We start from the raw sequence: 20905 nt of genomic DNA, 5'->3' as shown, positions 1-20905 counted from the left end.
GGCAAATGTACTGTTAGCATTCATTTCAAGGGGGCTAGAATACAAGAGCAGGGATGTACTGCAGAGACTGCATAAGGCTCTGGTCAGACCACATTTGGAATACTGTGATCAGCTTTGGGCTCTCTATCTAAGGAAGGGTGTGTTGCCCTTGGAGTGGACCCAGAGAAGGTTTACAAGAATGATCCCGGGTTGAAGGGCTTGTCATGTGAGGAGCTGTTAAAGACTCTGGGTCGGTACTCAATGGAACTTATAAGGATGGCTGAGGGGGGGGGGGGGGGGGGAAGATGTTTCAACCTGTAGAGTTGATGAGAGGGGGCCAGTGGATGTGGTTTATTTGGTCTTTCAGAAGGCTTTCAGCAAAGTTCCACTTTGGAGATTAATGTTTCTAATTAAAGTCCATGGGATTGGGGACAGAGTCTTCAGATGGATAGAAAACTAGTTGGCAGACAGGAAACGATTACAAATAAACGGGTCTTTTACTGAGTGGCAGGCAGTGTCTAGTGTAGTACTGCAAGACCCATTATTCACAAAATATATCAATGATTTAGATGAGGGAACTAAATATAATGTTTCTAGATTTTCAGATGACACAAAGCTGGGTGGGAGGGTGAGCTCTGAGCTGGGTGGGAGGGTGAGCTCTGGACTGGGTGGGAGGGTGAGCTCTGGACTGGGTGGGAGGGTGAGCTATGGGCTGGGTGGGAGGGTGAGCTCTGGGCTGGGTGGGAGGGTGAGCTCTGGGCTGGGTGGGAGGGTGAGCTGGGTGGGAAGGTGAGCTATGGGCTGGGTGGGAAGGTGAGCTATGGGCTGGGTGGGAGGGTGAGCTCTGGACTGGGTGGGAGGGTGAGCTGGGTGGGAGAGTGAGCTCTGGGCTGGGTGGGAGGGTGAGCTATGGGCTGGGTGGGAGGGTGAGCTATGGGCTGGGTGGGAGGGTGAGCTATGGGCTGGGTGGGAAGGTGAGCTATGGGCTGGGTGGGAAGGTGAGCTATGGGCTGGGTGGGAAGGTGAGCTATGGGCTGGCTGGTAGGGTGAGCTAAGGGCTGGGTGGGAGAGTGAGCTCTGGGCTGGGTGGGAGAGTGAGCTGGGTGGGAGAGTGGGCTGGGTGGGAGGGTGAGCTATGGGCTGGGTGGGAGGGTGAGCTATGGGCTGGGTGGGAAGGTGAGCTATGGGCTGGGTGGGAAGGTGAGCTATGGGCTGGGTGGTAGGGTGAGCTAAGGGCTGGGTGGGAGAGTGAGCTAAGGGCTGGGTGGGAGGGTGAGCTCTGGGCTGGGTGGGAGGGTGAGCTAAGGGCTGGGTGGGAGGGTGAGCTAAGGGCTAGGTGGGAGGGTGAGCTGGGTGGGAGGGTGAGCTATGGGCTGGGTGGGAAAGTGAGCTATGGGCTGGGCTGGAGGGTGAGCTATGGGCTGGGTGGGAGAGTGAGCTCTGGGCTGGGTGGGAGAGTGAGCTCTGGGCTGGGTGGGAGGGTGAGCTCTGGGCTGGGTGGGAGGGTGAGCTAAGGGCTGGGTGGGAGGGTGAGCTAAGGGCTGGGTGGGAGGGTGAGCTAAGGGCTGGGTGGGAGGGTGAGCTCTGGGCTGGGTGGGAGAGTGAGCTCTGGGCTGGGTGGGAGAGTGAGCTCTGGGCTGGACGCAGAGATGTTGCAGTGTCATCCGAACACGCTGATTGATAAGAAAAACAGGAAGGCAGAATATCTCAAATGGCTATAAACTGAGAGGGGAAAATGTTCAACAAGTCCTGCGTGTCCTTGTACACCAGTCGCTGAAGGTAAGCATGCAGGTACAGCAGATAGTAAAGAAAGCAATAGTCTATTGCAGATAGTCTATTGGCCTTCATAGCAGGAGGATTCGAAAACAGAAGCAGCATTTGTTGCTGCAATTATACAGGGCCTTGGTGAGACCACACCTGGAATATTGTGTGCAGTTATTGTCTCTCTCTGAGGAAGAATGTTCTTGTTCCAGAGGGCAGGCAGTGAAGGTTTACCAGACTGATCCCTGAGATGGCAGCACTGACGCATGAGGACATGATGGATCAGTGAGGATTATATTCATTGCAGTTTCGAAGAATGAGGGGAATCTCAAGTGAATGTCAAGAGATGCTGGACAGATTCTCTCTTGTGGGGGTTAATCATTCCCTGACATTTGTATTGTGTGAATGTTACATGCCGCAGTGACCAGCTCCACCATTCACTGTACTTAGTGGAGGAAAGTCTGATAAGAACAAGCTGCCCAGCTGAGATTTCCCATTTCTTCTCTTTGTTGAGGTCAGGGTAAGGCTTGTTTTCTTCTGGATCAGAAATTGAAAGAACTTATCAAGTTTGTATTTCCTGAGCAAGCTGTGTCCACAAGAATCAGATTCTTGTTACAATGAGAAGGTGACCATTCAGCCCATCTGACTGTATCAACCCTATCATCAGTTTCAGATTTTAGAGACAGCTGTACATGATTAGTGACTTGACCAAACATGTCAGAATCTCACAGCAACAGATGTTGCAACATTCCATCTTTTATCCTTTTGCCTTTAAGAATAATCCATTAACCTCAATGTGTTTATGGTTTTCCTTCAGAAAGTCAAATTGTGCAGAGAAATATTTCCTTTTCTCTTTTCCTTAAATTAGTGCATTTGCATCGAATCCCTACAGTGGGGAAGCAGGCCATTCAGCTCATCGAGTCCACACCAACCCTCTAAACAGCACCCCACCCAGACCCAACCCCTCCCTACCTTATCCCTGTAACCCTGTATTTCCTCATGGCCAATCCACCTAGTCTACACATCTTTGGACTGTGGGAGGAAACCGGAGCACCTGGAGAAATCCTTGCAGACACAGGGAGAATGTGCAAACTCCACACAGAGTCACCGAGGCTGGAATCAAACCCAGGTCCCTGGCGCTGTGAGGCAGCAGTGCTAATCACTGAGCCACCGTGCCATTTTGGGTTATAAAAAAGTACAATTTACATTTCTATAACACTGACTGTGTATTTTATCCAGGTATTGTATCTTCATTGAATAATCGTTGAGAATGAATCAACAATTGCTTAGAACATAGAAGAATACAGCGCAGTACAGGCCCTTCGGCCCTCGATGTTGCGCCGATCCAAGCCCACCTAACCTACACTAGCCCACTATCCTCCATATGCCTATCCAATGCCCGCTTAAATGCCCATAATGAGGGAGAGTCCACCACTGCTACTGGCAGGGCATTCCATGAACTCACGACTCGCTGAGTAAAGAACCTACACCTAACATCTGTCCTATACCTACCCCCCCTTAATTTATGAAGAAAGCTGGTCGATGAAGCTTGTTACTTAACATCTGATGGAGAGAAGGGATTGAAATGATCATCTTGGTAACTGGAAAACATGGTCATTTTGTGATCCATGGAGGAGTGCACCAATAGTGACAGTGCATTCCTCCAGCCTCAATACCCTTATTAATAAAGCCCAACATCCCATCAACTTCGCCAATCGTACACTCTCGCTTTCCCCTTCATCTTGCCTCTCAAACTTATTTTAATTGGCCTGGTTCTCACTTGAAGAATTCATTTCAGGTGCATCACACATCCTCCTTTCCTTGTTTTACCATAATCTTTATTTCCCTCATCGAACTCTCCGTGAATCAAAGAGGAGTATTGGGGTGGAGTGGACACACAGAGAGGGGTTGAGAAAAGACAGATCAAGTGGCCAAGTGAGTGACAGAGGGACAGAAGGAACAAAGCAGGAACTGCCAACCATTATAAGTTCAAATCCTTAAATTCTGAGACTAGAGAAATAGTGAGGAGATGGCCACCCCGAGATGTGACAGAGATCGGAGCCCTGTGAAAACGTGCTCCACTCACACCAACATCAGAAAACCAACCCACTTGATGTTTCAAGCAAAAACAGGAAAACAAGACCAGCCACTCAGGAATAACTACAGCAAAATGTGCACGCACTCAGAGCGGGGGTTAGCAGTTACCACATACTCTGGATTCACTCCCAACAACAGAATGATATGTCCCGTTTCCATCCAATTCACCCCTGGGATGCCAGACTTATCATCAAAGACCCCAAGGTGATAAATGCAGTGGTCTTGCTCCTTTAGCAGTGATTTAATACAGTTGTTCTGCTCACCTCCACCTCCTGATCCCTGACCTTCAGAGGCCAAGTCTCCTGCCCAACTCCAGAAGACTAGTCGCTACGTAAGTGAGCACTGTGGCATTCAACTGCAGCAGCATCACGTTTGTGCACCATTCTCTCCCCACCTGATATGGTATAACACACACTCCCTGAGCTGAGGCTGCAAACCTGAAGGATTACCCTGGTGGGCCCTAAAACAAAATTCATTCCTTAGACATCACACAGCAACTTCCAGGTCCAAAAACAAATTGTACAATCATTTCAATGACAATACTACCAATAACAAGGACTGGTTCAGTGGGCTGATCAATGACAAGGAATTCTGTGCAATCACAGTTGTCAAACAGATTTCTGGGAAGGCTCAATGGATCACAAGCTACTCATTGGGAACCTAAGCGAATTCTCTCACCAATCTCGATCCCAAAGGTTACTGAGGCCAATTGTGACATCCCTACCCTCAGGTTAGCCAGCCCAGCACTGAACAGCATTAGGGGACACTCTGTTCTAAAAGGCTTGGCCACATGTTAACATTACACAGAACACACTATACATCTAACAGTGAGGTGACTCCCTGCCACCACTCACTAAGGATGGTCGCTGCAGTGGTTCCTCTGGCTATACTGCTACCTGCTGGTGCTCATACCCAAGCGCTGCGATTCCCTTCAGCTCTGGAGTGTGAAGCTTGTGGTTTTGAGGTGTTGCTGCTGGACAGGTGTAATCCTGAAGGTTCCACCTGGTGTCTCACAGTCAGCCATCATGGTTCACCTGATAGCCCCACCATCAGAACAACCCATCCCTCACACTTTGAACAGATACAAGACTCATCATGACACAACTGGATAATCCTTCTGTTTCCCTTCTCCATATCCAATATTTAATTAACCAACAACCTGACTTTTGTTTTACTAAAATCACAGATTTTTTTGCAATGCCCCTCTGATGTTCGTCCCTAGTTACTGGCAGCCATTTGTAATGTTTTCGTTGATTCCTGAAAGGGAGGAGGCTTCAAACTGAAAGCAGAGACTTCATGGTGTGCTGGGAGTGAATGCATAAACAGCTTAATCAAGAAGGGGAATAGGCCAATGAAATGAAGACAAAGTAGGGCAATAAAAAGACTGAAGCAAGGATTGAAATTAAAATAGAGGCTGGAGGAAACTGAAGGATAGGCTCACCATTAAAACAGAAACCGCACAGCAGCCAATGCAGGTGTACAGCTCAGTTAAGATTTCTAACCTTTAGGAGATGGCACACTTAGTACAGACGACACACAAAGACAGACAAGTCAGGGAGCAACCCATCACTGACAAAATCCGCATCACAAATGCCAGCACAAAGGAGACCATTTGGCCCATCATGGCTGTGCCTGTTGAAAGAACACACTCAGACTAATCTCACTTTCTAGCTCTTTAATAATGATAATTATCCAGTAGATTACAGCATTTCAAGTCCATATCCAAATGACCTTTTTCAATATGGGGAGGGATTCTGCCTGTACCACTCTTTCAGATCACACGGTGAAAATAATTTCTTCATTCCTTTCTAATCCTACCAATTACTATAATCCCTGTTCCCTATTGACTTGTTTGGTAATGGTAATGAAAACAGGTCCATCAATCCTCTCTATTGCAGTTCCTCATAATTTTACACATCTCAATTAAATCTCTCCTCATGCTCCTCTCTTCACAGAATTGTTACAGAATAAATGGAGATCTTTCAGCCCGTTGTGTCTGAACCACCGAATATGCCATTCTCCAGTCTTTGCCCTGGAACACAGCACAATCCAGACCCTAACCACACACTGTGAGAAACTGCTTGCTCTCACCCTGCTTTCGCTTCTTTTACTAATTAGTTTAAATCTGTGCTCTCTTGTTCTCAATCCTTCTAAAGACTCCACTCTGGCAGCAGCATTTTAAATCTCTTCTTTACCCTCTCTGCTGTGATCAGTCTCTTCCTCCAATGTGGTAACCAGAACTATATGCAGGACTGTAGCTATGGAGTCGTTCATCTTTTACAGAGTTCTAACATAAACCTCCCTGTGCTTGTATGCTCCACTTCAGCCGACACAAGTCACATTCATGTGGTATCTTTGACTTAACGACATGTCAGAAGGTGTGTCACAGCATCACAGAACCAAATGTCTCTGATCCAGGGATGGCAGGTCGCTGGGAGATATTAGGTCAGTTGACCCAGAGGTTGGTTTTGAGGAGTATCTCAAAAGGAGGAAAGTGAGGCGGACAGATGTAGGGAGGAAATTCCAGATAGACAGGCCAAAACAACTGAAAGCGTCAAACCCCAGGGTGTTCAACAGGGCACAATGAAGAGGAGTGCAGAGATCTTGGACATGGGTCTGGACAAGATCATGGAAAAAGGGAGGGACATAGAGGCAATAATCATACTATTCTCATCCATATTTTCAAGTAAGATAATACGCCACGTGACTAAGAGCCAGTGAAACTGAGTGGATATGGGGTCATGGGGTGAAGGGGATTTGATGACAGTTAGACCATGGATAACACCATGGTAGAAGGTGGGAGACCAGCCAGGATTGTACTAGAACAGCCAGCAGACTAGCCAGGAGTGTACTAGAACAGCCAAGAGTGTACTAGAACAACCAGGAGTGTACTAGAACAGTCAAGTCCAGAGGTAACAAAGAAATAAATGAAGGTTTCAGCAGCAGATAAACTGAGTGAGGACACAGAGTCAACATTGCAAAGGTTGGAATACGTGGTTGTAATGGTGCCATAAATAAAGAGTTTGGGAGCTGATCTCAAGGTTAAATGTAACAACAAGACTATGAACAGACGGGTTTAATGTCAGACTGCTACTGAGGAGAGGAATGAAGTCAGTTTGGAGCAGGGAGCAAAATTGTTGGCTTCAGTCTTTCCAATATTTAATGGTAGGAAATTTCTTGGGGTGTTGGATAATTATTACAGTAATTTAGCAACAGCAGAAGTCAAGGGAGGTGCTGCTGAGGTGGAGCTCAGTGCTGTCAGTGGACATGGGAAAACTACTGCTGGGTTTGGATGGTGTCAACAAGGGGCAGTGTGCAGATGAGCAATTGGAGAGGCCAAGTCCAGATTCCTAGGTCCACCAGAGGGAAAAGTGCAGGAAGAAATCATTACTGACGATTTTTCGGCTACAATGAGACAGATCAGAATGGATCCAAGTGAGAGGAGTCCACCAGCCGATGACAATGGAGAAGGGTTGGAGGAGGAGGAAACTGTCACCATGTCAGCACTTTGAAAAGAGCTATTTCAGTACTGGGGCACGAACCTGATGGGAGAGATTCTAACAAGTGTTCTGGGAATGATAGGAACTCATGTAGATGATGACTACCCAGTCACGAGGTTTAGGGGAAAAGGGAGGTTGGAGATAGGCTGGAGGGGTCAAATGATGTTTTTTTGAGGAGAAGGTGATGATGGCAGATTTAAAGGAGAGGGGGACATCAACCTGAAGAGAGAGGACTGTTAATGTTAACAACTAATATGGGACAGGACAGTAAACAGTTCCGAAGGACAGTCATCTCCCCTCGACAAGATTACTTCAGAGGGTACAAGAGGAAATGGAAGAGAAACCAGAGGAATCATGAACCTTCCCATTGTTGGGAATACATATTTATACTCAGGGGAAAAACTGAAAGATATTCAACTGTTTGGATATTATCTGAATTTTAACCACGTGGTTTCTTGGAAATGATCTGAGAGATAGAGTTTTTAAGGAAAAGTGTTTAAGGTTCTTAACTGCTGGAAAATCTGGCTTTGAATGTCTAGGGGCTCTCTGTGCTGCTGGATGTATTGTAACTCTTTCTGGGTTTAATTTCAGCTTTCAAAGACCTCAGCAGTTACAAGGAAGGACAGCCCCAGTCTCTCTCTCTCTCTGTTGTATTCTTGGGAACCTGATAAAATTTCACAGTATCATTATTTCTGGCCACCTTATAACCTTGTAAAGATGGGCTGTGGACACTTTTCAAATACTTGGATCTAGTTGAGTTCAATCTAAACTGAAGATCTTTGATCAGTCTACAGCTCTTAGCACTTCGACTTAGTCAACAAGAAACTCAGTGGACTGTGAGAATTCATCAAATTCTATCTTTGTTTTTGGACCCTTGGCTCACAGGGCTGTTTCTTACGTATTTTGTAAAGAAGATATCACTTCTGCAGAGTCTGTTATCTGTTGTGCTGTGCAAGTATCCCTGGGATCAAAAGGGTGATTTAATACGGAAATTATAGACCACATGGTAACCAATGTATGACATTTACTCTTCAGGATGATTTTGTTTTATTACAAAGGTGTTCTTTTTAGCACAATAAAGAAAGCTGGTGAAAGTCTCTTTTACTCTGGATAGCAGTACAAGGCCATTTTACTGATCTATGATTTAGGAGAGCTGATGGCAGAGCGGTATTGTCACTAGAGGGACCTGGGTTTGAATCCCAGTACAGCAGATGACTATGAAACCATTGCTGATTGCCATTAAAGCCTATCTGGAAATCCCAACCTCCTCTTTGAAGGAACATAACTTACTCTCCCTCTCTACCTCTTCCTTCAATACTACCCATTGCTCTGACACTGACCATCTGCAGGTCGGTGCTTCCAGTCCACCTTCACCAAATCATCGCTCAGATTCATAACGCAGGCCTTTGCCCCAATGAAGCATGTTTAATCCTGGTCCATCTTGATCCTCTTCATATTTACGCTACGTAACAATGATGACATTTATAAAATGATAATACTTTGGAACAATAGCTTTAAACTTACGGTAAATTTTTGGGTCATGTGGCCTATTTGGAAGTATATAATGAGGACAGTGAACCTTGGGATTGGTAATAGCTAATTAGCATTTAGCCTTCAATGCAAGATTAACATACTTCATGTTGCTACAGGGAAAGAGGGTACAGAAGTGATTTTTGAGATCAGGTTACACGCTTCCCGAGAGTAATAAATATGACAGACTAACAGCAGTTTATGTGGAGAGCAAAGACTGCTTGTTTTGTGAGCTATCACAGCTGGGTATGGGAGATGGAGTGTCTCTAACAAAGCGACACACGCTGCAGTCACCAAAGGATTCTCTCCAGGCACAGCCAGGGGGCAATACAACAAGCTTTACTGCTGATGGTGGGTTTAGGAATCCCCAGAAAATCAGAAAGTGACTGGAAACTCTTCAAATTTATTATCCAGCACATCAGAGCTACAAAAAAACCCAATGGAAGCTGGGAACAATTGTGGACTATTTGTGAAAGAGACTGTAATGCCATGGGAAACTTGATGTGTGATAGTATTTGATGAAGGAGCAGCGCTCCAAAAACTAGTGCTTCCAAATAAATCTGTTGGTCTATAACCTGGTGTTGTGTGATTGCTAACTTTTGTAGACCCCAGTCCAAAACCAGCATCTCCTAATCAAAAATAAAATAGGAATGTTTCTGCCTGTAGTTTAGAAGCATAGATAACTACTAGAAGAAAATTGCGTTTAGTCATTAGTGCTTTTCATCATTGGTTGTGATAAAAGCTTTGAAACTTGGAAATCTTGTTATAGCAGCCTTTCCAGCAATTAACTGGAATTTCTGAATTTCCAGTTCTGAAGAAGGGTCACTGGACCCAAAACATTGACTCTGCTTTCTCTCCACAAATACGAGTTAGACAGCATAGAAACAGACTCTTTGATCCAATCAGTCCACGCCAAACATAATGCTAATCTAAAGAGTCCCACTTGCCTGTTTTTGGCCCATATGCCTCTAAACCTTTCCGATTCACGAACTTGTCCAAATGTCTTTTAAATGTTGTAACTGTACCCGCATCCACCACTTCCTCTGGAAGTTCATTCCACACACAAACCACTCTCTGGTTTAGCTTTAAATTGAGGGGTGATAGATATAGGACAGATGTCAGAGGTAGGTTCTTTACTGAGAGAGTAGTAAGGGTATGGAATGCTTTGCCTAGAACGGTAGTAGATTCACCAACTTTAAGTACACTTAAGTCGTCATTGGACAAGCATATGGACGTACATGGAATAGTGTAGGTTAGATGGGCTTCAGATTGGTATGACAGTTTGGCGCAACATCGAGGGCCGAAGGGCCTGTACTGCGCTGTAATGTTCTTGTTCTGTGTAAAGAAACTACCCACCAAGTCTTTTTTCAATATTTCCCCTTTCACCTTAAAAGTATGCTCCACAGACTTGAAATTCCCCACCGCAGGGAAAAAAACACCGGCCATTCACCCTATCTATACCCTTGATGATTTTATAAACCTTTGTACGGTCACTTCCCAACCTCCTACGCTCCATTGTAAATACTCCCAGCCTATCCAGCCACTGCTTACAACTCAAACCCTCTATTCCCAGCAACCTCCTGTTAAATCTCTTTTGAATTCTTTCCAGCTTAATAATATCCTTCCTATAACAGAGAGAGCAGAAATAGACACAATAATCCAGAATAGGCCTCACCAACATCATATTTCTTTCAGTTTCTCCAGCAATTTGTTTTTCTTTCACATTCTAAATGGTATCGTTCACTATAGAGATTGTAACAACTAAATCTAACTGAATTATGGTGACTACCCATGGACACATACTTATTCACTGATGCAGCAACCCAGGCACACACAGGTCTAAGCACTGCATTCTACACAAAGGAGTGCCTGGTAGCAGGGGTTTGTACGAACAGAACTGTGCATACTACCCCATACACAATCTTGGGATAAGACACAAACACATAAGATTGTTCAGAACACACCATGCAGCGTGGAGTTGGGTTTGCACACATGCTACTGGCACCTTGATGAACTGCACAGCTACACACAGAAACACACTCTCAGAGTCAGCAACAAGCTGCAAGTCAGAGCAAGCCAGTCCGGCAGGCAGGAACAAAAGGAAAAGTGCAGTACCCATGACTTCTAGTCCGCACGCGGATCCCAGTGGAGACATCAAGGACATCAGGAGGGGGAAGGTCAGGAATGGTTTCCAGATGGTGAGAGGGATGATGGAAGCAGTGAGAATGAGTGCAGGAGGATAAGGCAGGTCCAAACACATCAGAGCAGGGACAGATATAGGAAAGACTTTGCATACGGCGGAGAGATGCCCTGTTGCTCCATGGGAGAGATTCACTTTGCCCAGGAATAAAACCTTCTACCAACCTCTGGGAGCCAGCAGCGTGCTGAGAGTCAACCTGACGCTGGCGAACAGATGGGTGCACGCTGAGGGAAGCTGTGAGGAGAGAAAATAGAACAAAACACTCAGTGCACAGGAAACATCATTATCTGCTCAAGGCCCCAAATGCCCACCCCAGTCTGCCCCCAGTGCCTACATCCATTACCCTGTGGCATTTGCCCATCCCCAATGCACCAATCCAAATTCAACACTAAATCCCCAATGGACCTGGCACCAGTGCCACCTAATGGAGGACTGCTGCGTCATAGGGGCCAGTATCGCCCACCAGCTGTGCCACTGGGAAGGTGCAGAAACACCAGACCCACTGCCACCCAAGAGAGGCACAGCCTCTACTCTTGTCACTTCACAAATGGGCAGCACGTACACACAGAGCTCAAAGCAGGTGGGCCAACCTCCTCAGCTCCTGCTCATGAAATAATACAGAAATGGCCCTTCACAGTGAGGGTGCTGCAGCTACCAGTCAGAGTCCAGCCTTTACTGTGAACAGACCAGTGTCACTCAGACCACAGACAGGGCTGTGGGAGAAAGAGAAACTCTACCAGGAACCTTCTTAACACCAGCCTCCTGTCACTATACAAATACTGTGGACATACAGTGACCAGATCAGAGCTAACGTGCTGTTAGAGGTGGATTATTGTGCAAAAGCTTCAACATGACAGGTCCCAGTGCTGACCAAGCTGCGGAAAAGGCTTTGTTAGTGACAAAAAAATAAAGCACCACTAGATCAGCTTAATTCTGAACCGTGAAAAGACACCATTCACCTCACTTTAGGAAGGGGATTTCTCTGTTTGTGACTTGGAATGAGGGTCAGCAGGGGAGGAAAAAGTGACGACAGAGCGAGAGCCAGCAAAACAGTGAGGAGAACAAAGTGGTGACGAGAGCTAACAGCGGGTGAGGCAGACAGAGAGAAAACTGGTGACCCCTAGAGAAGACTCTTCAACAAAGGGAAAACAACCTGTCCACATTGAACCTGTCAAGTCCCTCACAATCTGGTCTGTTTCAGTGAGGTATAATAACCATTCCTCTAAATTCCAATCAGTACCTGCCCAACATACTCAACCTCACCTGGGACCAAGTTAGTCAATCGCCTCCTGACTACCTCCAATTCCCTTCCTTAGATAACAGGCCCAAAACTGTTCACAGTATTCCAGCTGTGATCTGACACTGCCTTCCATAGCTTTCGCAAGATTTCCTTATTTTTATATTTTACTCCCTTTGAAATAAAATGCTAACATTTCACTTGCTTTCCCTATTATCTGCTGAATTTGGATGCTAGCTTTTTGTGAAGTATGAAGGAGGACTCCCAAACTGCTCTATACTGCAGTTTTTCTCCATTTAAATAATATTCAGTCCCTCTGTTCTTCCTGACAAAGTGCGAAACCTCTCATTTCCACACATTATATTCCATCTGCCAAGTCCTTGCGCACTCCTTGTGCCATCCTCACCACTTGCCTTCCCGTCTATTTTTGTGATATCTGCAAAGTTGGTGATAGTCTATTCACTTTCCTCATCCAAGTCATTAACATACATTCTAAATAATTGTGCCCCAGCACTGATCCCTGGGGCACTCCACTGGTTTAAGGGTTCCATCCTTTTCCCAACTCTCTGTCTTCTATTACTTAACCAATCCTCAATCCATTGTAATACAATAGCTCTAACACCATGGGCTTGTATCTTATTAAGTACACTAATGTGTGGTTATCTTATTAAATGATTTTTGGAAATACCAATATATTACATCAACTGATTCTTCATTATCTATCCTGCTAAAAAATTCTAATGAATTTGGTCAGGTAGAACTGCCCTTCATGAAGCCATGCTGACTCTGCTTAAATCACAGTCGGTATTTCTAAATGCTTGGCAATTAAATCCTGTGTAATGAATGCTAACATCTTTCCAATGACAGATGTTGCCAGAGTTTTGTCAGCATTAACCTGCTCATTGACATTTAGTTTGGATTCTATCAGAGTCACTCAGTTCCTGACTTTGATCCCAGCATGGATAATACAGCTGATCCCAAAAGATGAGGTGGGAGTGACTGCTCTTAACAGCAACCCAACAGATGACCAAGTGTGGCATCAAGGAGCCAAAGCAAGATTGGAATCTTTGGGAATTGGGGGGGGGGGGGGGGGAGTTCCAACTGAAAGTGGGGGGGGGGGGCAGTTCCAACTGAAACATAACGGGATGAGCCTTATAAATACTGTAGCCCCAAGAACAGGTCAGAGGCTGGGAATTCTGTGGCAAGCAATTCAGCTAATATTTCCCATGCCTGCTCACTATATTTTTCTGTAGTCATCAATGAGAAATTGGATTAGATTAGATTCCATACAGCGGCCCTTTGGCTCAACAAGTAAACACCGACCCTCCGAAGAGCAACCCACCCAGACCTATTCCCCTACATTTACCCCTGACTATGGGCTGGCATTTACCGCCCGCCCTAGTTACCCTTGAAGGTGGTGGTGGCTAGGGGGCTTCTTGATAGTTGACATGCCTATAGATAGCCCCACGATGCCCTTAGGGAGGGAATTCCAAGACTTTGACCCAGTGACACTGAAGGAACGGTGATATATTTCCACGTCTGGATGGAGGGGAAATTGCAGGGGGTGGTGTTCCCATTGATCTGCTGCCTGTGTCCTTCTAAATGGAATGGGTCATGAGTTTGGAAGGTGCTGCCTAAAGACCTTTGGTGAATTTCTGCAATGCATCTTGTAAATGATACGCACTGCTGCCAGTACCACTGGGCCATGTAGATGTTGGACAGGCTTTGGTGAATTAGGAGGTGAGTTACTTGCTGCTGGATTCCTAGCCTCTGACTTGCACTTGCAGCCACAGGGTTTATATGGCTGGTCCAGTTTCTGATTAATAGTAACCCCAGAGTTGCTGGGTGTTATAAGGCCGAAGTCAGGTGTGATTGAATATTCCCCACTTGCCTGGACAGGTACAATTCCAATAGCAGGAGGTCCATCGCTAATGGCATTCTGAGGGTCCCTACACAGACTGAAGCAGTACAGCTCGACAGCTCACAACCACCTGCTCCTGGCCATTTGGAGTTGGTCAGAAATGGCTCACATCTGGCAGTGGCAATAATTATTGCCAATTGATCAGTGCCTGGAGAAGGTGAAACAACTTTGGTATGATGACCCTGCTGGGCCACTTCAGAGGACAGCAAACAATCAGCTAACCACTTTAGCAACGGGAATGGAGTCAAAGACAGAACCAGACTGAGTAAGGTTGGCTGTCTGACTGACTGTCTTCCTTCAATCAAAGGCCTCAACTCAAGTGGTTGGAATTTTGCAACAATTTGAAATTGGTGCAGTTCCTTTCACTTTGATATTTTGTGGTGGGATTTTTGCTCTCCATCTGGATCGCTGCTCCAGTGCTAGGTTGCACAGTGACGTCATGCAGAATTAACCCCAGCAAAGGGGCAGTGCTGTTGGTGTGGCAACGTAGCTGGCCTACTAATCCAGAGGACCAGGCAAATGTTCGGGGACACAGACTCAAACCCCACTGTGGCAGCTAGTGATAATTTAAATTTAATCCATTAACTTAAAAACCCTGGAATTGAAAACTATTCTCAGTAATGGCGCCATCAGTTGTCATAAAAGCTCATCTGGGTCATACAGGGCCTTTACAAGGGGAAAGCTGCTGTGTTTCAGCTAACTCAATGAAAGAACGAAGAACAAAGAAAATTTACAGCCCAGGAACAGCCCTTCGGCCCTCCAAGCCGGAACCGATCTAAATCTACTGTCTAAACCGGCCGCCCAATTCCTAAGCGCCTGTATCCCTCTACTCCCCACCTACTCATGCATCTGTCCAGGCACACCTTAAATGAATCTACCGTGCCTGCCTCTACCACCTCTGCTGGCAAATCGTTCCAGACGCCCACCACCCTCTGTGTAAAGTACTTGCCGCGTGTATCCCCCTTAAACTTTTCACCTCTTACCATGAAAGCGTGACCTCGCGTTATTGAATCCTTCACCCTGGGAAAAAGCTTGTCTCTATCCACCCTGTCTATACCCTTCATGATTTTGTAAACCTCAATCAGGTCCCCCCTCAATCTCCTTTTTTCTAATAAACCAATCCCAACCTACTCAACCTCTCTTCATAGCTAGCACCTTCTATACCAGGCAACATCCTTGTAAACCTTCCCTGCAACCTCTCCAAAGCGTCCACATCCTTTTGGTAATGTGGCAACCAGAACTGTACACAGTATTCTAAATGCGGCTGAACCAACGTTGTGTACAATTTTAATATGACCTGCCAGCTCTTATACTCAATACCCAGTCCAATGAAGGCAAGCATATCATATGCCTTCCTGACCACTCTATCCACCTGTGCAGCCACCTTCAGGGTACAATGGAGCTGCACTCCCAGATCTCTCTGCCCATCAACTTTGCCCAATGCTCTTCCGTTTACAGTACAGTTCGCTCTAGAATTAGACTTCCCAAATTGCATCACCTCACATTTGCCTGGATTGAACTCCATCTGCCACTTCTCTGCCTAACTCTCCAGTGTATGTATATTCTCCTGTATTCTTTGACAGTCCCCTATGCTTTCTGCTACTCCACCAATCTTCGTGTCATCTGCAAACTTACTGATCAGACCAACAGTGCCCTCTTCCAGATTATTTATGTATATAACAAACAACAGTGGCCCCAGCACTGATCCCTGTGGAACACCACTGGTCACCTTTCTCCATTTTGAGAAACTCCCTTCAACTACTACTCTCTGTCTCCTGTTGCTCAACCAGTTCTTTATCTAACTAGCTAGAACACCCTGCACACCCATGTGACTTCACTTTCTCCATTAGTCTACCATGGGGAACCTTATCAAATGCCTTACTAAAGTCCATGTGTATGACATCTACAGCCCTTCCTTCATCTATCAACTTGGTCACTTCCTCAAAGAATGCTATTAAGTTGGTAAGGCACAATCTCCCCCCCACAAAACCATGTGCCTATCACTGATAAGCCCATTCTTTTCTGAATATAAATAGATTTTATCCCTCAGTATCTTCTCCAGCAACTTCCCACCACGCCTGACGTCAGGCTCACTGGTCTGTAGTTACCCAGAATATCCCTACTACCCTTCTTGTACAGGGGGACAACATTAGCAACCCTCCAGTCCTCCGACACCTCACCTGTGTCACCCAGTAAAGAAGACAACTCCTTTGTCTTCTACATAGATCTCTGAGGTCCTTGTATGAACCACAAGCAAATGCATGTTGTCTCGCCAACCTCAAAGCAACTACACCCATCATAGCTGAGGGAAAACTGGTCCTTACCTGGTCTGGCCTACACGTGACTCCAGACCTCTGGTAACGTTGGTGACTACCCTCTGAAATGGCCGAGCTGGCCACTCAGTTCAAGGGCAATTAGGGTTGAGCAATAACTGCTGGCCTTGCCAGTGACACCCACATCCCATGAAAGACTGAAAATGAGAAGGTAAGTTGTTTCATCCAGAAGTTTTCTGCAAAGATAGAGCTCAAAGGTCACAACCTGCAGAGAGTCAGGAAGCACAGCATGCCTGGTTTTGTGAGCAGAAGTGATGATTAAGAAACGAAAGAGAGATATATATAATCTCAAACCAGTGGAGTTCCATGTTGAAAGATTATCCAGGGGTGTCCTGGAGCGATCAGTGACTCTTTGATCCATTAACCATGCCATATCTGGTCCAATGCCAATCCCAGTAAAGAAAAAAGGAACATATTCACATACTGCACACAATACAGTCAGCAATTTGGCCACCCCTTAAATCATGACACCCTTTAAATCTACTACCCAAACCTAGCAAACATGTTCATGCATGAAGTGTGACTGGGACATTAAATCAGGTGTAAGAACTAAGCTGTGTGATACACGATTACTTGATATACAACATTCATGTGCTAAAGAGCATTTGTAAGGAAACGTAGGCCAGTACTGAGTGTGCTTGGCTTGCATTATCTCACCACTGCTCTGGAGACAAGTGTATCTGTAGACAGATGCACTTAATGAATGACAGATCCAGTGATTAAATAAGGCCCTGAAGTCTGTTCTTTTTTTAAAAGCAGCATTTAGGGATCAGTTTGAGTAATTCTAAACATGTTTTTTAAATGGAGATCATGAGTGGATTGTGCTGTTTAAATTGCTCTCCCTAGATACAATCTTCAGTTTGCAAGGCAGAGTATATAATGTAGAAGTGTGTGATGGTCAGGGCTTTCCACATTCAGTGCTACAAATGGCTGAAATCACCACAGAGACATGGATGTGCAAACAGGAAAACAATGTCAATGAACTGGTCACTGGTGACAGCCAGACAGGAGACGGCAGAATGCAGGAGGTTAAATAATTAGCTAGCCATTTACTTTACTGACACATAACCAGATCGAGGATGAGCTTTAGAGCAGAAACAGAGAATAAAACAGATTCTACCAAATAATGGAAAGTCATTCTACAAAGAAAGGGATTAGTGAATGTCTTTGTCAGAGCAACAAAATCACTTGTAACAATTACCCAGACATTACTAAGCTCTGCCGCTGATACATACACAGGGATGTTAAGGGACAGTCCCCAATGCTTCACTGGACCAACTACTCATAACAACACTGAGTCGCGACAGGGACAGAGTGCAGACAGACAAAGTAACCTTAAATACTGCTAACACCCACCCAAACGCTCTGGTTTTGAAACTTGTGGAGTGGAAGATCAACATCAATCTGGATTAAAAAACAGCTGAAGACAGTGAGTCTTAATAAATAGCTACATTCCAGACTGGACCATAATGGAGAGCATGGCTCCCCAAGGGTCAGTGCTGAACTACTATCGTTTTGGTGCATATAAATAACTTGAACGTTGGAAAACAAGAGTAAAATCTTAAAATCTGACCATGAAATCAAACTTTGTAAAGTTACAGATGGTGAGGATAATACCACTCAACCACAACTGAATACAGAGAGGCTGAGGAATTGGCCAGGCAAGTGACAGATGGAAGTTAGTACAGGGAAGTGAGATGTGTTGCATTTTGGTAGAAGAGATAGAGAGAAGTGACAGAGAGCAAATGGCCCAGATCTAAGGAGTATGCAGGGACAAAGGGATGTGGGATCAATCTTAGGAGGACATTCTGAGAGATGAATATTTTTCCTATTTATTCATGGGGTGCAGACACTGTTGGTTAGATCAGCATTCAGGGCTCATACCTAACTGCCCTTGAGTTAGCAAAGTGTATGGGATCTCAGATGCACTGAGTACAAAAGTAGGGAGGCTGTGTGGAATATTTATAAGACTCTGATTAGACCATAACTAGAGTACTGTGTTCAGTCCTGGTCACCACACTCTAGGAAGCGACCGGGAGAAGCTGCAGGGGAGGTTTATGAAATGGTTCCAGGGATGAGCAGACTTAATGACAAGGTTAGGTTAGAGAAGCTCAGGTTGATTAGGTGACTAGGAGCAATGGCGACGGTGGAATGTGAGTGCTAATGGCCTGATACTCGCTTTCATCCACACTCTCAAGAGGGAATTGGATCAGTATCTGAAAAGGAAGCATGTGCAGGGTTTACAGAGAGAAGGTATTTCATGATCAGGGGTGTAAGGCTGGAAATGGAAGAGACACTGGCTGGGCCAAAGCAGAGCTTGTGTATTCTGGCCACCAAGTTGTAGGAAGGACAGAACTGATGTGGAGAAGGGACAAAGGAGGAAAGATCACAAACACTGGGACTGCTTTCCTTAGAGCAGAGAAGGCTGAGGGCTGAATTAAGTGAGGTGTTCAAAATAATAAGGGGCTTGAAGACCTGTTCCACCAAGAGGAGAGGTCAGCTACCAGGGGGCAAAGGAGGCTGCTTGAAAGAAGGAGACATAAAGAAGAGCTTTCTCACCCAGAGGGTGGGGTGTTCCCAGAATCCGTTGCACTGATAGTGGTTGAGAAGGAAACTCTCCACCAATTTGGATCTGCACCTGAAGCAGTGTAACCTGTAGGGCTGTGCACCAGGTGCTGGCCGATGGGATCAGGGTAGTTGGCTCGTTTATTCACCCAACAAAGACAAGACAGGCTGCACGGCCTCTTTCTATGCTGGGGCAGTGACACCAGGTGAATTGGTAAAGTCAGCACAGAAATAACCAGGATGTGAATACATGGATAATCACATCCCCCAGTGGCCACAGCAAGTGAGAACACAAGGTGGAGGCTTGGCCGAAGTCTTTCTTTGGTGGAGAAGTGATGGATGGTGGGAGGAAGCAAATCCAACAACATGAAGCCTTCTCTAACTGAGTGCTGTGTCCAAAGCCAGAGTGAAAATAGCGGACACCTCTTTACACTGAGGAATGTTAATTGCTCCACCTCCAGCTGGAAGCACTTTGGAGGAGGTTTACCTGACTAATACCTGGAATAAGCAGATTGCCTTATAAGGAAAGATTAGACAGACTAGGCCTGTATCCTCTGGAGTTTCAAAGAGTCAGAAGTGACTCAACTGAAACATGTAAGACGGGGGTTTAGATCAGAGTGGTGCTGGAAAAGCACAGTAGGTCAGGCAGTATCCGAGGAGCAGGAAAATCAACATTTCAGGCAAAAGCCCTTCATCAGAACATGTAAGACCCTGAGGGAACTTAACTGGGTGGTTGTGGAGGGAGAACTGTGGGAGAATCTAGAACTAGGGATCAAAATATAGGTTTGCTGACTTAAGACAGAGCTGAGAGAATATTTTTCTCTCAAACAGTTGAGAGTCTTTGGAATTCCCTTCCTGAAAAGGCAGTGGATACGGAATCTTCAAATAGTTAGATAGTATTTTGGTTCCCAAGGGGATGAAAGATAAACATGGGATGCAGGAATGTCGTGTTGAGGTTACAATCAGATCTTACTGAATGGCAGAGCTGGGCTGAAGGACTGAGTATCCTCATGTTGCTCCTTATTCTTAGATACTAGTTCAAGCAAGAACCAGTGTGCCTTTTAAGGGAGGAGTAGATAAATATTTCAAATGTAAATGAGAAACATGACCATATGGAGGAAGGAAGAATGGGAAAGAAGAAAGAATTCATGTTTGCATGATTAATTTTCTTAGCAGGGAGGTCCACACCAGGGCAAAAGGTGAAATCACAGTTTCATCAACTCCAACCCACTCTTCAATCAAAACACTGCTCTTACTGGAAGAGATAAGAGCCTCACACAGTCCAGACAATAACCTGCATTTATCCAGCACCTTTACTAGTGCTTTCCAGGAAAAATCTGGACAACAGAGAGCCAGCAAGGGAGGAAGAGAGACTGGACAGGATTCCTGAGGTTTAGATGGAGTGGTTAGCTTCATGTAAGGGAAGGTGAAGAGATCGAAGGGTTTAAGGACAAAGACTCCTGTCAAAAATGTTAGAATAGGAAGAGCGGAAACTGCCGAAAAGGGTAGACCAGGATTAGAATTTTCCTCCATTACAATCCTGTGCCAAATTGGAGCCCATCACAAACCATCCAGTCAACACCTGTCAGTTACTGTTTTTACAGAGTAAATTGTGAATAGATATCAAAGCAGTTAAATGGAATGCGGCTGACTAAATACGCGTGTGGCTGACTAAATACGCGTGTGGCTGACTAAATACGCGTGTGGCTGACTAAATACGCGTGTGGCTGACTAAATACGCGTGTGGCTGACTAAATACGCGTGTTTCTGGAGTTAATGAAG

At 45.5% G+C, this 20905-nt stretch overlaps 1 protein-coding gene across 3 annotated transcripts in view; it reads right to left on the bottom strand.

Moving 5' to 3' along the window:
* The window catches only part of stim1b (stromal interaction molecule 1b), a 152378-nt gene that overhangs the window by 15198 nt on the left and 116275 nt on the right, over positions 1-20905 (bottom strand). Inside the window, exons 11-12 of one of the 3 annotated variants that reach the window (XM_087988490.1) lie at positions 16853-16933; positions 10983-11301 (exon numbers count right to left, since the gene is read on the bottom strand). In XM_087988490.1, the coding sequence (XP_087844616.1) occupies positions 10983-11301; positions 16853-16933 (400 nt within the window). The remainder of the gene's footprint in view (positions 1-10982; positions 11302-16852; positions 16934-20905) is intronic. The other 2 variants (XM_087988491.1, XM_087988492.1) reach the window with 2 other exon arrangements.

This window comes from Chiloscyllium plagiosum, unplaced genomic scaffold (assembly GCF_037043375.1).
Source record: "Chiloscyllium plagiosum isolate Xiang-an unplaced genomic scaffold, Cpla_swu_hap1 HiC_scaffold_6, whole genome shotgun sequence".
Taxonomy (NCBI): domain Eukaryota; kingdom Metazoa; phylum Chordata; class Chondrichthyes; order Orectolobiformes; family Hemiscylliidae; genus Chiloscyllium; species Chiloscyllium plagiosum.
This window is presented reverse-complemented; position numbering and strand designations above follow the sequence as displayed.